We start from the raw sequence: 17,407 nt of genomic DNA on the forward strand, positions 1-17,407 counted from the left end.
GTTGGGACTTTTCAAGGAATTCATATGTGTTGGATTTCAAAGAATTTTTTTTATATTTGTTCTTAATGCATTAAAGTGTTATTATGAGGGTAAGACTTGGAGGTTGAGAGAAGTTAATAAATGCTAAGGTTTTTTTTTTTTTTAAATCAAAAAATCAAAAAATTTAGATTGGGAGATTGGAGCTCCCACAAGGCTTGGGGTTAAAAACTCCCTTTTACTTAATATATAGTATAGATTGTAAATATATTAACAAAAATGGGATTTTTGAACCCCAAGCGTTGTGGGAGCTCAAATATTTCAATCTTAATTTTCTAAATTTTTGATTTAAAAAAAAAACTCATTTATCGATTTGGTTAAAATTCCCTAATCAGCATTTATTAACTTTTAAAACCCATATGCCTGCATTTATTGATTTGGTCAAAATACCTGATTAACATTTAAAATCCCCTCATACAAATAATTATAGATACAACTCATGCATAGTTATTGCAGTAGCCTTTTTAATTTTTCCTGTATATTATGGTTAGTAATAAGATTGTTAAATTATTTTTATAAAAACTCTTAAAAAATATAATTTATATATTAAAAAAAGTAAAATAAATATAAATATGTATAATTATCCCGTGCATAACACGAGTAGTAGACTAGTTTGTCTATAAAATAAAAGACAAAATCAAATAATTACAATTTATTGGTGCTTTGCCCAAACATTTTTGAATAAAAGCTCATCCTATCCAAAAGAAGGAAAATCTAGTGATAGCGACTACAAAAATAAAACGATTTGAAAAGAAAAAAAATGAAAATAAAAATAGATAAACCAATGTACAATCAAATGTATCCAATCCGCAATTTATATCCTTATATTAATAAAGTCACAATCTCGGAAAACCCAAACAAATCCCCTCTTCTCACCCTTTTTATAGCACCCATTTTAGGGTTTCGTTTTGTTCTCAATCTCCGATCTAGGGCTAAATCTCTCTCCGCCGATTCCGCTCAACTAGCCGTTACATTTGGTTGTTTTGAATTTAGTTCGTCGGAGTTGGCCGGAGATGGCGGAGGAGAAGAAGGTTGTGAAGGAGGCGGAGGCGGTGAAGGGAGGAGAGCTGTTGTTCTGCGGCGCCACGTGTTGGGACACCATAGGTCGCCGCAAGGGGTCCATGGAAGGGAACTTGGTCTCTCCCACTCGTCTCCGACCGTTCGTCGGCGTCGACATTCGGATGGTCGTCTCTGGTTGTGGTGAGTAACTCTCGCTCTGTTCTTCAAATCTTTACTCTTTTGGGTTTTTTTTATTTTATACTAAAATATGATTTGATCTATCGTCAATTTCTACAAGTAATGTGGGTTTATTGGTGTTTGTTTTGTTGTTGATGTATGTAGCTTCTTGTCACTGTGTGGCATTGGATGTTGAAGGGCGTTGCTATACTTGGGGGCGTAACGAGGCACGCTTAATTTTATTAAACTACGGAGTTAATAATCATTGTATTATGTATTAAACTTATTAATCATGTATGTATGTGCAGAAAGGGCAACTTGGCCATGGCGATACAATTCAGCGCGATAGACCCACAGTTGTCTCAGAACTATCCAAGTATGTTGCATTGGTCTGACAATGGAAGTGTTTTTTTTTTTAATAGGATTGTTGTGTTTTTACTGTATTTCTTTCGATTTAATAAGAGAATGTTTAGGAAAGTTCTTTTCTCGATTCTGCTACTCTCTTTTATTTTTTTTTTTGTTTTATTTTTTAGTGGGTGCTGCTATGGCATTTGCAGTGGCCCTTTCATAAATTTGGTCTGGAAAAAGATTATTCATGTTGAAAAAATCTTCCAGGGTTGAGTACATTCATCCACCATGTACATGTGGGACATTAGAGGGTTGGTCTCACATACATCTGCAATAAATGATTGCAATGGAAGAGTATAGCTGAGTTCCTGATGTGCTGCTAGTTGGTCTCATCTCTCAGTCTTTGGTTTAATTTGGTTGTGCTAGTGATATTATGCACCTATCGTTTTGGGGTTTGAAATGGTGAAATGTGGGTCATATGATTTTATAGGTAGTTATGTAGTAGAATTTAAAATTTTAAGAAAGAACTGGGCGTGGTTTGGGGGAATGTGGGAGTTTGTGTCAAACAATCTAGCTTTTTGCCAGTTACCTGAGTTATATGCCTTTGAACTCCACATTACTATTGGAAAATACTTGACATATATATTTTTTTCCCCTCCAGGAATAAAATCATTGGAGCAGGGGCTGGTAGGAGCCATACTGTGGTGGTAACTAACGATGGATTCTCATTTGCCTTTGGCTGGAATAAACATGGACAGTTGGGTTCGGGTTCAGCAAAGAGTGGTGGGTTTTTCTCTGAGGTTTGGCTTAGTGACATCTTATGATGTTAATGCTGACACTTGCAAAAGAATATAGGGAATGGTTGCACTTTGGATAAAAACAATTGTAACTTAGTTGGAACCTTACCAAACAGTACGCTTGAGTATCAAATTGGGTTTGGCTACATGCATATTTTTCATCATTCTGTCAATTTTATATGCTCAGTTAATATTTTTCGTCGCGCATATGCCCCTGCCTTATTGTTGCATTTATCAGTCTTTGTTGTACATGACCAAACCACCATAATCTGTTCATTTTTAGGGTTATTATGCATTAAATTGTACTATACATCAAATGACATTCTTGTTTGTCTTCTTGTAGAAATTGAGTCGTCTCCTGTACGCTGCCTTGTTTCCGAAATAAAAAATGCTGTTTGTGGGGCAGATTTTACTGTGTGGTTAAGTTCTGTTGAAGGAGCTTCTATATTGTATGGTTTGTAAATTTATGTTGGTTTCTACTTCTAACTTCACATATTTTTGAGTTCTTGATTTTTGTAAGTTCTCATCATACTCCAATTTCTACTGAAATTCCCTGGGTTTCTTGGTTTCTAGGACTGCTGGTCTTCCGCAATATGGTCAACTTGGGCATGGGACAGACAACGAGGTATCTTGAAGATAAATGGCCCTTTTAGGTTTCCTTTAGTTTTTTATTTTTTATTTTTATTTTTTATTTTTTAATTTTTATGTTATGTGTACCATCAGATTTGAAGTCAGATAATGGAGTGATCATTGAAACTTGACACAAAAGGCTTAGGGCTTGTTTGATAACGTTCTTGTTTCTTTTTTTTTTTTTTCATTTTGTTTTCTCAATTTTTGAAAAAAGTAAATAGAACATGTTTGAGGACTGTATTTATTGTGAAAAAGTGGCAAAAAATTCTATAATTTTGACAAAAATTTGAAAAAAAAGTGTTTTCACTTGTATTGGGAAAAATGATTGGTAACGCAAAAACAAATGAAAACAAGCATGGGAAACATGTTTGGTAACGCAAACATATGTTATTTGTTTATGTGGGAAAAGGAATGGGGAGGGGGTGAAACTTGTTTCCAATACAACATCCTATATGTTTTTGTTTAACAAAAACATGTTTCCTGTTTTTTTGTTGTGAAAAAATGATAACTGTAAAACGTTTCCAAACACAACTTTAATGTGTATAGCATGTATAATTTTCAATATCTGAACATATTTAGCAGTCAATATGTGTATGTCCTGGTCAACAATTATATTGTAGATTTGTTGAAAATCTAGTGATGAACTGATGATATCGACTGTTGATAACCTTCCAGTAATCTTTAATCTCAAGTTACTGTTGTAGCTGCTCCTGCTTCTCAGGCTTATCGTGGTTGGAATTAGCCAACCTTCTAAAGATATTGTGGCTTTTGTTCTGTGGCCTGCATGATTGGTATATCTTATGTTCTTGCTATTTTTATTATATCTCATGATTTAATGCTTCTCTATGCGAGGCCCGTGTAAGATTATTATTAGGTTTCATATCTGTAAGAAATGAAATAGTCTGAATGATGTGTGATATTTGTCTTTTTTTTGTACGTGTGATATGAGAAATATTGTAACGTAAGTATTTAAAATCTGCTCCTGGGCTTGAGAGTGACGTATGTCATTTAATAAGGAATGATTACAATTGTCTAGTGGTCTCACCATAGAGTATACTTCAGCTGCTTTCTGCTCATCGGACAAGAAAGCAGTGAACGTTGTACATGTTTATGCATCCCCAGACCAGGTGAGACCATGCTGGGTGCATAATACATTGACAAGTGTCCTAACCTTTTGAATTCTAGCTATGAGGGCTGTATAGAATAAAATATATAAAATCATTTGTTGTGCCCTGCTCATGCACTTAATTTGTTGTTGTTTTAATATTCATAGCAAGTTTGATTCATTACAGTACAATACCAAAGATAGCTCGGTTAGACTTGCTTATGAAGCCCAACCACGTCCTAAAGCAATAGCTTCTCTTTCTGGAGAAACTATAGTGAAGGTTGCTTGCGGAACAAATCATACAGGTTTTTCATGAGACCTATTTATCATCTCTCTCTCAACTTTCTGTACAAGTATTATTCACTTTGCCTATTTTGTGTTTTGGGCATCCAGTTGCTGTGGATTCGAATGGCTTTGTTTACACGTAAGTTTTCCTGCAGCTCATTTTCTTCACCTCTCTTTTTCCTTTTTCCCTTCAGTGGCTTATGATAATATACAGTGAGTGATAATTTTTATGGGTCACATTTTTCCAGATGGGGCTTTGGAGGTTATGGAAGGTTGGTAGCTGTTTCTTTAGATTTCAAATTTTCCACTCTATAAGCTTTTGCTTTCAGCAAATGCTTTTGAGGATTGCAAAGCAAAGCATTCTATATACTGGATATGAAACTTGAGTTATCTTACATAGCTTCCAATTTCTTTTCCCTGTTCTTCTTACTACTTAAGTTGTGAGTATAGGCTTGGGCATAGAGAGCAGAAGGATGAGTGGGCTCCTCGTCGTGTTGATGTTTTCACAAGGAATAATGTTCTACCTCCTAATGCTGTGATTTCAGCTGGTTCTGTTAACTCTTCATGTACTGCTGGTAGGCATTGTTGCTTCTTTATTGGTTTTGCAGATCTTATTGGATATGACAATAAAAATTCTCTGGTTGGTTTGTTTATAATGCTTTCAAGTTTCAACTACCATCTTTTTCAGTGCTTTTTAAGTTACAAAGATGATATTTATTAGGGGCTTGCTAATAAGTGGCCCCTAGGGCGCAGGAAAAAGACAAAAATATGTAGATCACGAGACACTTATCATGAAATTCAATACATTTTTTTTAATGAATTTCAACACACTTTATAATCTTTTTACACTTTTTCAAGTTATTTATTTATACAAAAAAAGAAAGAAAAAAGAAGTTACTTTTTCTCACATTCCCAATATTAACAGTTGCCCTGGGGAACTTACTAGCATTTGCCTATTTGTAGACATTGGCTTTGTCTGAAGACTTTGAAGTTTGAACAATATCTATACTATCATATTTGCCAACCTGTTTTATTGTTCCCCATATTCAATATTATGTAGGTGTGAGAAAGGGAAAGAGAAGGGAAAATAAAGATAAAAGGAGAGATAAGGGAAGAAAAATCATTATTTTATTTTCTTTGGTTGATAAGAGAAAGTGGAGAGAAATTAAAGAAAAACTTTTCAAAATATTGTGTAGGTTTTTGTACTTTGTGCTTATTTGTTTTACCTAACACCATTCCCTCCAAATTTCTTCTAATTAGCTGGGCCCATGAAGATAGTTTTAAAAGAAATCTTCTGTCTCCTTTCTATTTTCTTTTGCAATGGAGAACCAAATGAAGAAAAAGAGACTACAAATTTTTCTTTTCTTTTTTTCCATTCCATTTTAATAGATACCTAGTTTTGTTAATGAACATGTACGGTAATTTCACACTGGCGACATCATCATTCAACTCCCACAGCCTACAATATTTTTGGAGAAGAAAGTAATCAGGTGGTAGCTATTAAGAGAGAGATTGTGTGAAGCAAGGCCAATTTGAAAAATTATTTGTTGAACTTTACAAGGCATGATAGGTGATGATGCTATGCAGTATTTTTTTTCTTTTTTTTTTCTTCTGTCTATTAGTATCCTATTTCAGTTGTTCACTTGTTTGTGTAGCATGTAGTTTTGGATATGATTGACATCAGTTTCTTTGTCTTTGTCTTTCTCTCTTTCTCTATGTATGCTAGAAGTGAACTCGAAAAAATTGAGTAGGAGACAGAATAGGAAAGTGGGAGAGAGAATAAGGAGATGAGAAGTATTTGATTGGTGTAGAAAATAACTGTAAAGTGTTTAAAAGGAAAATGCTTATGTTGGTTCACCATCTGGTATTTTTAGTGTGCCTATGGGTCTGCTGGCTGTTTTTAGATGTATCATTTTATGCTAGTTGCACGGATTTTATAAAAAAAAAATAATAAAAGATTTAATGAAGCCTCACGCACATAGTGCGTGCCAACCTTCTAGTATACATGATATGGTAAGGCTATCATGCTTAATATTTGGTATTGAATGTCTAAGGCTCTGTTTGGCGGAGCTCTGGAACGTTCCAAAACTCGATTTGAATATGGTGCTTATTTACGATTTTCAAAAATTAATTCCAAACTCACTTTTGAAAACGCAGTCGAAGGCGGGAAAATTTGGGTTAACCGGTCGTTTGGCCGGTTTGTGCAATTTTTTTTTTTTTTTGCAATTGACACATGTTAATTTTTATATATTCAATAAAAAATATTTTCCGAATTTTTATAAATTTTTTATGAACTTTAATAGAATTTTGAGTTGTATGTTTGGTTATGAGTTGTAAGTTTTTGTATCAAATATTGTATGTCACATCAAAAATTTCTCATTCAATTCAAAACTCTTTACAAAACTCATTCACCAAACAAATTTTCTACACTCAAATTATAATTTCAAAACTCACAAACTCAAAATACAATTCTAGGGGTTGTTTGGGGTGTCCTAAATAAGTGTACTTTTTGTTTTTTTGGACTAAAAGTTGAGGGAAAAAATATAGATGTTTGGGTTAACTTTTTGACTTTTTATGGAAAAATGTGTAATAAAAAATTATAAAAATTGGTTTGTAGAGGAAAATTAGAATTGGGAGTTGTGCAGCCATAATTGTTGACTTTTGGTGAATAGTGTTAACTTTTTAACTTTTTGAGTAATTTTTTGACTTTTTAACTTTTTTTGAGTATCTCAATTCTCAAATCATATTTAGAAAATTCTACCAAATGCAACCTAAGCTTTTTTGTTTTTCAGGTGGAGGACAGTTGTATATGTGGGGCAAAATAAAGAACTCTGGTGATGATTGGATGTACCCTAAACCTCTTATGGATTTAAGGTAGTACTCTAGGCCTTGGTTATATCACTTCTTACTTATTGTTCTTTTAGTTTCTTCTTAAACATCTCAAACATCTATAGTAAATTGGGATGCTTTAGGTTTTGTTCGACCAGTATTTCAATTCAATTTTATTGTAGTAACTGTAGTTATTTGTGCTTCTACTTGATTGTTTTATTTTTTATATTGGTGAAAGTTAGTTGTTAGATTAGCATCTAGGAGGAGTTGAACTCACACCCTCACCTTGCAAGAACTTAAGTCTCGCCTCCAATTCCACCCCTAAGAGTGGAACCCAAGACCTCCCCTTAGGAGAGACTTAGTGGCCAAAGGGCTAGCCACACAGACTGCAACTCATTGGTTTCTACTTGATTGGTTTGTCTTGTTATGTTTGTTGATGGCTGCATTTATTAATTTCTATTGCAATTATGTGCTTCTTTGACTAGTCATTCTCTTCATTCAAGTGTTGTGCCTAGTTTTGTGCTCTGTGCGCATAATGGTGTTGGTTTTGAATTTTTAATGCTTTTTGTATCACATCATCAACGGATATATGTGCATTATGGAGCTTTCTGCACTTAGCTGTTATTGAAATATCATAGAACCCAATTAATGTGGTATTGGGCACCTTTGTTTCCTACAAGGATAATTTGAAATCATCTAGGTGCTTGGATCAACAGAGTGGGGGAAAAGTTTGGCAGCATGTGTCAATTAGATAGAGATAGCTATCACCAGTTCTGGAGTATGTTCCCAGCTCCTTAGAGGTATTTTTTTTGGGGGGAGTTCGGAGTATGTTCCCAGCTCCTTAGAGGTTTTTTTTGATAAGCATTAACTCTTTAGCTTTTGATCTAGGGGACTACGACATGCTTGCTGGTTACATCCTAGTATCTTTTCACTGGATCTACCTCCTAGTATGCCACCAAGATACTATAATACTATACACTTTGATAAGAATCAAAAGGATAGTTTTGTGTCAGTCTTTGATAGAATGACCATCACCTAGGATGAAGTTTTGAAGGCTAAATCTTTTGGGTGTGAACAAAGCATTAAATGCCTAGTCGTTTTGGAGGCTTTTCAAGGAATTTCTTTAGTTTGCATACCATGTTAGGATTCCTAGGAGAAGAGATGCTTGGAGTTGGAGGAGGCTGGATAGAAACTTATGCTGTAGTATTTGTTTGTTCTTTTACAGTGGCTGGAATATACGTTGCATGGATTCAGGCAGCATGCACCATTTTGTTGGTGCTGATAGTTCCTGCATAAGTTGGGGTCATGCGCAGTCTGGGGAGCTGGGATATGGACCTTATGGACAGAAGTAAGTATAATCTGTTTTAATAATAATTTCCTTCTTCTCTTCGAGCTTCTCTCCATTATCACGTTTTTACGCTTTTGTGTTTGTTTATGCTCTGTAGATCTTCTGCAGTTCCCAAGAAAGTTGACACTCTTGAGGGCATGCACGTCATCAGGTTGGTATTTGACATGCACATGCATAATATCTTATGCTTAAAATACTCACTGGGGGCTATTTATTCGATAGTGTTGCATGTGGATCTGCCCATTCCATGGTGGTGGTTGACAGAACGAATGTTGGTGACCGACTTGATCAGGTAAGACTTCTACACTACATGCATAATCCTCTTATGCTCCGTTTGTTTGGGCGGAAAACATTAGCTAGAAAATAGAAAAGGAAAGTCAATGGAAAACATTTTCTATGGTCAATAGAAAATAGGCCTATTTGGGTAGAAAATGTTTCCCACTTTTAAAAGGTGGAAAATGTTTTCCAGACTAAAATTTTACCATTCACCACACCACCACCACCACCACCACCACCACCACCTCCACCACCATCACTCTCACCTCCACCACCACACCACCATCACCACGACCACCTCCACCTCCACCTTCGTTCCACCATCAAACATAGTAATTTTTTTTTCCAAAAAACATTTTTTGGAAAAAATTCTGTAAAAAATGTTTTCCACCCATACAAACAGCGTTTGTCTACTAAGCTGTGTACTTTTTACTGATAAAAAAAGTTACTCCCTCCGTCCCAAAATATTAGTCCCTTATTCTATTTTTCACCGTCCCAAAATATTAGTCCTTCAAAAATCAAGTACAAAAATAATATAAATTTCTTATTTTGCCCTTCTTTTAAATTAATAAACAATATAAAAAGTATAATTATGACATTGATATTCCCCAAAAAATGTACTATCAAAAGGATAATTTTGGAAAATCAACTTTTTTAAAGTGCAATAATTGTACTACCAAAAAAAGTTGGATTCCCTAAAAGGGACTATTATTTTGGGACAGAGGGAGTAGTGTTTTCCTGTGCCTTGTCGACTGATTCATGTTTACTCTTAAAAATTAAAATTTGCTCTTATTGGTTTACTTAAGTCTTAACCAAATGTATTTTTTTTCCAACAAAAAATAGAGAACAAAAAAGTGACAACATGCCCTTAGTAATTTTTTTTTTTAATAAATAAAATTCTATAGGATTTAAATGTCCTTTCTTTGCAGAATTATTAGCAGAATGTTAGTTGGAATTATAAGGAAAACATACAATGGGATTTGTAAATGAAACTAGCAGTGCAAGGACTCTGTTGTGACACTCTTTGCCTGTCACATATACTCGTATTATTTAGAAATCTTTTGCATGAAATTTTCATTCATACGTAGCAAAATCTTTGCACAACTGTCCTATCAACACTTGGTTTTGTAGGATCTTGGGTGTAGGTTTTTCTTCTTTCTTTGGAAAGATTTGTTGTAAAATGTAAGTTTGACTGGGAACCTGATAGGCCTGTATCATGTTGAAAGTCAGAACTCTAGGAATATGTTTGTTATTTAACACTATTTTATCCTTTACATACTTGTTTTAAACTGCTGTTTTGGTAGTTTCTGCTAATGGCCGTGTGTAGGGCAGCTAATTCTCCCACATGTTGTTTGACAGCTTGACGTCTATGATGGCAAAGCTGCTGGGGAAGGTACAGTGATGTAGAAGTTGCATTGTGTCGCATTGTTTAAGTTGTTTTACTAATTGATTGGTGTACCTGATGCTTCATAAGTTTTTAGGGAGGGCCAAGTTTCTAGCTGACTAACCTGGCCTGCACATCAGGAGGACATTTTTGGACTAAAAGTTTAAACATAGCCACTGAATTAATTAACCAGCCTTTGTGAGGTCATTGATTTGAATTGCACCTTTCTGCAGGGAGTGTAGAACCTGAGGCTAAAAGTTCAGTTGCCAAAAAAAATACCAAAAAGGGTGCTGTTAAAACATCTGAAAACTCTACTAAGAGGAAGAAGTCAAAAGATTCATCAGAGTCAGAGGACGAAGAGGAGGATAGTGATGATGATGACGACGACGACGACGACGATGACAGCGAAGGGCAGGTAAATGGGCAGGAAGATCAGAAGAGTCAACGAGGTGGAAAGGCTGGTAGAGGTCGAGGCAAGGCTGGTGGGCGTGGCCGGGGTCGTCCTTCCAACGAGAAGAAAAGCACACAGAGCACTCAAGCTAAAGGAAAATTGGCCAAGAGGGGAAGACCCAAGAAGTAATGAGAAATTTTGTTCTCTAGAAATGTACGAAAATGTACTACTACTTAGCGGCTGCTGTTTTTTTTTTTATTTACCTTTGTTTTTCTTTCAAAAAAAAAAAGGGAAAAAAAAAGAGAAACTATTCTTTCAGCATTCTGCTCAGTATATTTTTGTGGTGATTTGATGATGTGTGCCTCCTTAATTTGACATGTAATTTATGAGGAATGGCCGGAAATTGGTAACAAGAGGTTGCCTTGAATCTTTATTTCAATTTTGTCAAGGGAAATGGTCGTAATCTGTTTATTTTGATTGAAATGATTTCAAATCTTTTATCTATGAGAACAGTGACCAACATATCTTGGTGGTTATTAGTTGTTTATGGCATTTTGTTATTTATCGGCCATGGTGGTATTTTGTTATTGTTTGTTATTTCGTCCATTGTATTTTGTTATTTATCGGCCATGTTTATTTTTATTTATTTATTTTTGCATTGAATGTACGAAATTATGTTGATTTCCTCTACAACACCCATAATTTTAATGATATTAATGAACACGAAATGTTTATTTTATCAGTAGCTATTTTGTATTTAAATATGTATGGATGTTAAAATGATATTATGCACACTCCCTCTCATCTATTGAATTTACAAAACTGTCACTTTCTAATGATGTTTGCAATGACGTGCACGATTGGATTTTCTGAGTAAATTAAACAATAAATGGAGGAGGCTTTCTATGAAAATGATTTTCAACGGACTTCAAAGTCTAATAATTGACGCCTATGAAATGGATGTCTGGCCGCCCATAACACTTTGGATCTAGTGAAAGTTTTCACTTTTCTGTTTTTGCATACCTAATGCACTTTTAGAAGCACAGGATATCATGAAAAATCTGAAATACAAGAATTCCAAGCCACAATTGTACAGCTAGAAGAAGTATATGGTATGTTTTTGGTTTCAGTTTTTTGGATTTATTTTTTTAAAAATTAAATTTTTTGATTTTTATTCTTCGTATTTTTTATTTTTATTTTTATTTTTAGTGAATATTTTTAGAATTTTAAGTAATTTTTTTATTTTTTTAGAAACACTTTACTTAGATATATTTAAATAGTAAAATATTTGTAAAAAAATATTTTAAAAAATTAATAAATATACAAAAATACAAAAAATGTAATAATTTTTTTTTGTATTTTTGGTATTTGGTAAATTTTTAAAATATTTTTTTCACAAATATTATACTTTTTAAGTGATTTATGTTAGGTTTCTCATTTTTTTTTAAAAAAATGTTTAAAATATTAAAAAATTCATTAAAAACAAAAAAAATATGAGAATTTTCTGAAAATAGAATTTTCTGAAAATCAAAACCAAACAAGCTTACATGGGACAATATTTTAGAACAAAAGATCCTATTTTCATACCCATTAATTAGGGTTTGTAGCTACAAGGTAAAGGGCATTTTTCTTGTGCATTGTTATACCAGGTATCACCTCAGTGTCCAAGTCTTCCTTCTTCATCCCAACAGGAAGTTCCCAATCAAATGAATAGAGAAGATTAGCAAGCGCAAGTTCCACTGTCACAGCACCCATATAGATCCCAGGGCAACCTCTTCGACCGGCACCAAATGGAACAAGTTCAAAGTCTTGACCTTTGAAGTCAATAGCACTTCCCAAGAATCTCTCAGGCAAGAACTCTTCTGGGTTGTCCCAAGCTTCAGGGTCCCTTCCAATGGCCCATGCATTCACATAGACTAAGGTTTTGGATGGAATTTCATATCCTTCTATTTTAATTGTTTGAGTTGTTTCCCTTGGCACGAGCAATGGAGCTGCAGGGTACAATCTCATTGTTTCTTTTACTATAGCCTTAAGGTATGGAAGTTTTTGAATATCATCTTCACCCACAAAGCCTTTCTCTCGGATTAAATTTCTCAGTTCGTCTTGCACCCTTTTCATCACTTTTGGGTTCTTCATTAGCGCTGTCATTGCCCAAACTAATGTCGCTGCACTTGTGTCTGTTCCAGCAACAAATATATTCTACAACAAAATAAACGAAAAGAAAATTACAAGGTTGAAAAAAAATCAATTATAGAATACATCTCAAAGTATGTGGGACAGATCACCATAAGCACAGCTTTAATGTGGTCCAAAGAGAGATCAATCGTAAACGAATGATCATTTTGCAATTTAAGCAAGACGTCCGTGATGTCTTCTTGCTCAGATGCTTGTCTTTTCGGATCAAGATGATCGTTGATGATTTCTTGGTAGAACATATCCAATTCCTTGAAATTTTTCTCAAGCCGGCCATATAGTCCAGAGAGTTTATCAATCCACCCCATTAAAGGAAAATAATCCGATACAAAGAATGTCGCCATCAACGCTTGAGCTTCATTAAGTAGGCTGTGAAATCTACTTCTTTCATGACCTTCATCCTCATACCTCTTCCCAAAAGCAACCCTGCAGATTATGGTGCTTGTGAGAGACATTACTGTGTCACTCAAGTTAATACCTGTTAGATCATCACCAATTGTCCCAAAAAACTTATTAGCAAATGAGCTGAATTATCGAGAATGGAATCAATACTCTAATACCATGTTAGATCACCAATTGTCTTAAAAAACATACAGAAAATAACTCCAATCACGTTTATGAAACTAACAATATTACCTTTTTTCGCAGAAGCTTGTTTAGATATTTTCTTGATCATTAGTAGCACTTCATCTTCGCGAACTGACTGAAAAGATTGTACCCTTTTGGAGTTGAAGAGATGAAGAACACAAATCTTTCTCATTTCCCTCCAGTAGTCATTTAATGGTGTAAAAACCAAGTCCAAGCCATTGTATGAGAGTTTTTGCTGACCAACCATGGAAGGCCTGCTAGCAAACTCAAGATCATGGGTCTTCATGACCTCTTTTCCCATTCTTGCTGAAGAAACCACAAGGGTTGGAACAGAGCCGAGTCGTAAAGACATGAGAGGACCGTATTGCTTGGAGAGTTGCCAGAGGTAGCGGTGAGGGGCGGAGTTATCGAGCTGGTGTAAGTTTCCGATGAATGGAAGCCCAGGAGGGCCTGGTGGAAGAACATGTCTGTTTACTCTGTGTTTGTGAAGAATAAAGAAGAGGAAAATGGGAAGAGCTATGAGGAAAAGGAGCAACATCTTATGAGTTTTTTTTCTTTCTTTCTTTCCTTAACTTGTTCTGTATAATAGAAGTAAGAGATTAGTCTTTTTATACAGGAGGCAGCTCCATTCCAGTTCATTTTGTGGACGGACCACGTTGTTTGGCCCTGTAGGTTTATTATGTGTCTCGTTCTGATAATTTAAATTTTTTATTGTATTGGAGACTTGATATATTTTATTTTTTTTAAAAAATTATTTCAATCTAATTATCGTAACCTATTCAATACATACATAAAATTCGTAAATGACACGTGATTAATTTTCTATTCTCAAATTAGGAGTGATCATGGATCCGTTCAACCCATTCAATCCGGCCGATCCGATCCAACTTGATTGATTTTTGGTGGATGCGTGTGTTTTGATGGACGAACGCAGATAAAATATTTAAAAAATTCGCTAATACAATTCGGATGGTGAATCAACCATCTTGTACCCTCGCATGAACATGATCCGCTTGTAGATAAAGTTCAAAACAAAAATTAAAAAAGAATTGCTAACAAGTAACAATATAAAATAGAAATAATAAAATATATATTTTCGTGAAAATAGAAAAAAGTACCTTAAAAATATACAAGTGTGGTGCCATGACATATTATAGACAAATAATTCATATTTTTTCAAATTATTAATTATTGGAGATTGTAAAAGTAATGAATTATATTCGAAAAAATATCCAAAATTTGTAATGTTCAAACCGCCAAACCAATCGCATGTATTCACCAATCCGTATGGTTTGTTCAATCTACATTCGCTAAACCGATAAACAGATGTGAATTGATTTTTTTCAATCCATTTAATTTCAGACTGATGATAAATAGAATATCACCCGACCCAACCTGATCTACGATCAACTCACCGTAAATTATTATTTTTTAATTTGAATGTGTAATATATGTGATTTTTCTAGGTAAACATAATTTTTTTAATAAATCACAAGCATATCCATCATATGACATTACATTTTTTAATGGTAAGACCATGCAGAGCGAACTGATGGGTTGAAATGATATTTCTGCCATCTGGCTTCTCTCCCATTCTTAATCATTCATCATATCCGATTACAACTTTTTTAAATTTTTTTTTTTTTATGGTAAGACCATGTAGAGCCGCCTGATGAGTTATTTTAAAAATTAAGTTCAAAGTCACTTTTTAACTTTTAACTCAATTTTTTTTTATAAAAAAAAATTAAAAAATTAAAAAAAATCAAAAAAATAAACTTTCAACTATCTTTTTAAAATATCCCGATATATTTCATAAGATCTGGTTTCTTTTCCATTCTTAATCATATTGATGAAAAATGAATTCAACATTATTTAAATTAAAATTTAAGAAAACTCAATAATTATGTTAAAATTATATGATTTGCTATATTTTTTTTCTAAACTTAGGCTTAGTTTGACATCTTCAGAAAAAGATAAAAAAGTAAAAAAGTTATTAAAAAAGTTAAAAAGTTATCACTATTTATCAAAAAAAATTATTTTTACACAAAAAAGTGCAACTCACTTTGACGTGAGTTGTCTTACGTGACTTTGGTGAAAACAAATTACACAGGCGGAGGCAAGCTTAAGGATGGTGCTGTTCGGCCCGTGAGGGTCTATTACGGGTCCCGTTTTGATAATCTGAACCGTTTTAATATGCAGAATTTGTCAAGTATTATATGCCTGTAAAAAATCACGTTGATCGGATATTGATAACTATATGATCAAATTAGTTTTGTATAAAAAAATAGATAGTGTTATTGTTAACAGTTGAAAAAAAACTAATCTGATTAAATAATTATTGATATCCGATCAATGTAATTTTTCAAGCATATAGTACTCGACGAGTTCTACACATTGAACGGTTCCGATTACCAAAACAAGACCCGTGGTGGCCCCTGCGGGGCGAATATCACCATCCAATTCAATGCCCTAAAAAGAGATAAGCATATTCTATTCAACCCTCTGCCCACTACTCTGTCACCGTACGCCCTATTCTTGTCTCCTTTCTCCAATATACTAAGCCTCCTTTTGGGAAGTGGGTTGACTTTTTGATTTTTTGGCTTTTTTGGCTATTTTAGCATGGGTTAAAAAGTTTGGTTTGGGAAGGGCTTTTTGGCTTTTTGACTTTTTTGATTTTTTTTGTGAGAGAAGAGTGTAATGATTATAGGTTGGATGTGATGTTTTGTTTGTTGTGGCTAAAATAGCCTGTTTTGTCTTTTGTGGCTATTTTAGCCCCAACCCAACTTGCCAAACACCACCTAAATTATACAATTTTTTAATATATATTTTTTCGTAAAAAGTCAAAAAATTATCCCAAATTATCATATTTTTTCCTTAACTTTTTAATTTAAAAAGTCAAAAAAATACACTTATTTAAAACATCCCAAACAACTTCTTAATTATAACAAAATTGCAGTGTCGGCGCCGAATAGTTTGGAATGTTTTGACGATAAGTTGGGCTTTGTTGCAACTTGTACGATGTTTGGCGACATGTACAAGTTGTCGCAGAAAATATTAAGCAGACAATAATCCGAATATCATCATTTTTGTGGCTAAATTGACTGGTTAAGGCTTGTTTGGACAGTAATTAAAAATATCAAAAAGTTATTATAAATTATTAGATCAGTCTTTTTATTCTTTTATATATATATTTTTATAAAAGATTAAAAAAATAAATTAAAATAGCCAATTTTTAAACTAAATATTGCTGCCAAATTGGAACCCTATTTCTCAACCTCACCATCGATTGATTGAGACGACCGGCTCATTGTCTCTCTCACTCTCCTCTTCAATTGTTTTTTCCCACTCGGCCCTTTTGAATGGATTTTAGCGTGTTTTTCTTAATTTTTCTATTATAGTTTTAAAGTTGTTTTCATATATTAATTCAACTAATTTTTATTTTTTATGTTGGGTGGTTTTTGATTTTTTTTTCCTTAATCTTTCAGTTTATTTTTGGCTTTTTTTTTTTGTGTTCTAATTTTTAAATTGTTGTATTAGCTGTTAATGAAATTATGTTTATTATTATTGCTTTTGGGTGGTTTTTTTTGAGTTTTTTCTTCTAATTTTTAAGTTGTTTTCAACTTTTTATTTTTTTGTATTCAAATTTTTACCATTTTCAGTTTTTGGGTGTTTTATGAATTTTTTCTACTACAGTTTAAGTTGTTGTTTACACAACATATTTCACTTTTTTTAAAAACTTTTTTTCTCATGTGTTTTCAGCTTTTAAGCAATTTCACAAGGCATCTCCAACGGTTCACCAAATATTTAATCAAATTTGAATAAAAAAAGTATGAATTCCTTTATCTGATATTAGCCAGTCCAACGGTGAATTTATAGCTGTAATCAAAGCATAGGTCGACCAAGGGGACGACCAGCGCCGGTCGACTGGCAACTGTAATCCAACTTAGCAAGTGCATTGCTTGTATGATTTCCCCCCATTTTTTTTCAAGTTCTGCCATTATTTCTCTCTCTTTTTTTTTTC

General features: G+C 33.7%; 2 protein-coding genes across 2 annotated transcripts; one reads left to right on the forward strand and one right to left on the reverse strand.

Moving 5' to 3' along the window:
• Positions 1-814: 814 nt before the first annotated feature.
• Positions 815-11,152, forward strand: LOC114286661 (Regulator of chromosome condensation (RCC1) family protein). The gene is made up of 16 exons (XM_028229833.2): positions 815-1,236; positions 1,378-1,439; positions 1,521-1,588; positions 2,222-2,343; positions 2,701-2,806; positions 2,931-2,982; positions 4,280-4,397; positions 4,486-4,516; positions 4,626-4,649; positions 4,828-4,952; positions 7,170-7,251; positions 8,432-8,554; positions 8,652-8,705; positions 8,777-8,846; positions 10,190-10,223; positions 10,448-11,152. The coding sequence occupies exons 1-16, from the start codon at positions 1,050-1,052 to the stop codon at positions 10,792-10,794; spliced, it is 1,605 nt and encodes a 534-aa protein (XP_028085634.2). The 5' UTR covers positions 815-1,049; the 3' UTR covers positions 10,795-11,152.
• Positions 11,153-12,105: 953 nt separating this feature from the next.
• Positions 12,106-14,110, reverse strand: LOC114286639 (6,7,8-trihydroxycoumarin synthase). Its single transcript, XM_028229817.2, has 3 exons — positions 13,435-14,110; positions 12,891-13,276; positions 12,106-12,804 (listed from the first exon to the last, which is right to left on the reverse strand). The coding sequence occupies exons 1-3, from the start codon at positions 13,922-13,924 to the stop codon at positions 12,196-12,198; spliced, it is 1,485 nt and encodes a 494-aa protein (XP_028085618.2). The 5' UTR covers positions 13,925-14,110; the 3' UTR covers positions 12,106-12,195.
• Between the last annotated feature and the right edge of the window lie 3,297 nt (positions 14,111-17,407).

This window comes from Camellia sinensis, chromosome 3 (assembly GCF_055761805.1).
Source record: "Camellia sinensis isolate YWXY chromosome 3, ASM5576180v1, whole genome shotgun sequence".
Taxonomy (NCBI): domain Eukaryota; kingdom Viridiplantae; phylum Streptophyta; class Magnoliopsida; order Ericales; family Theaceae; genus Camellia; species Camellia sinensis.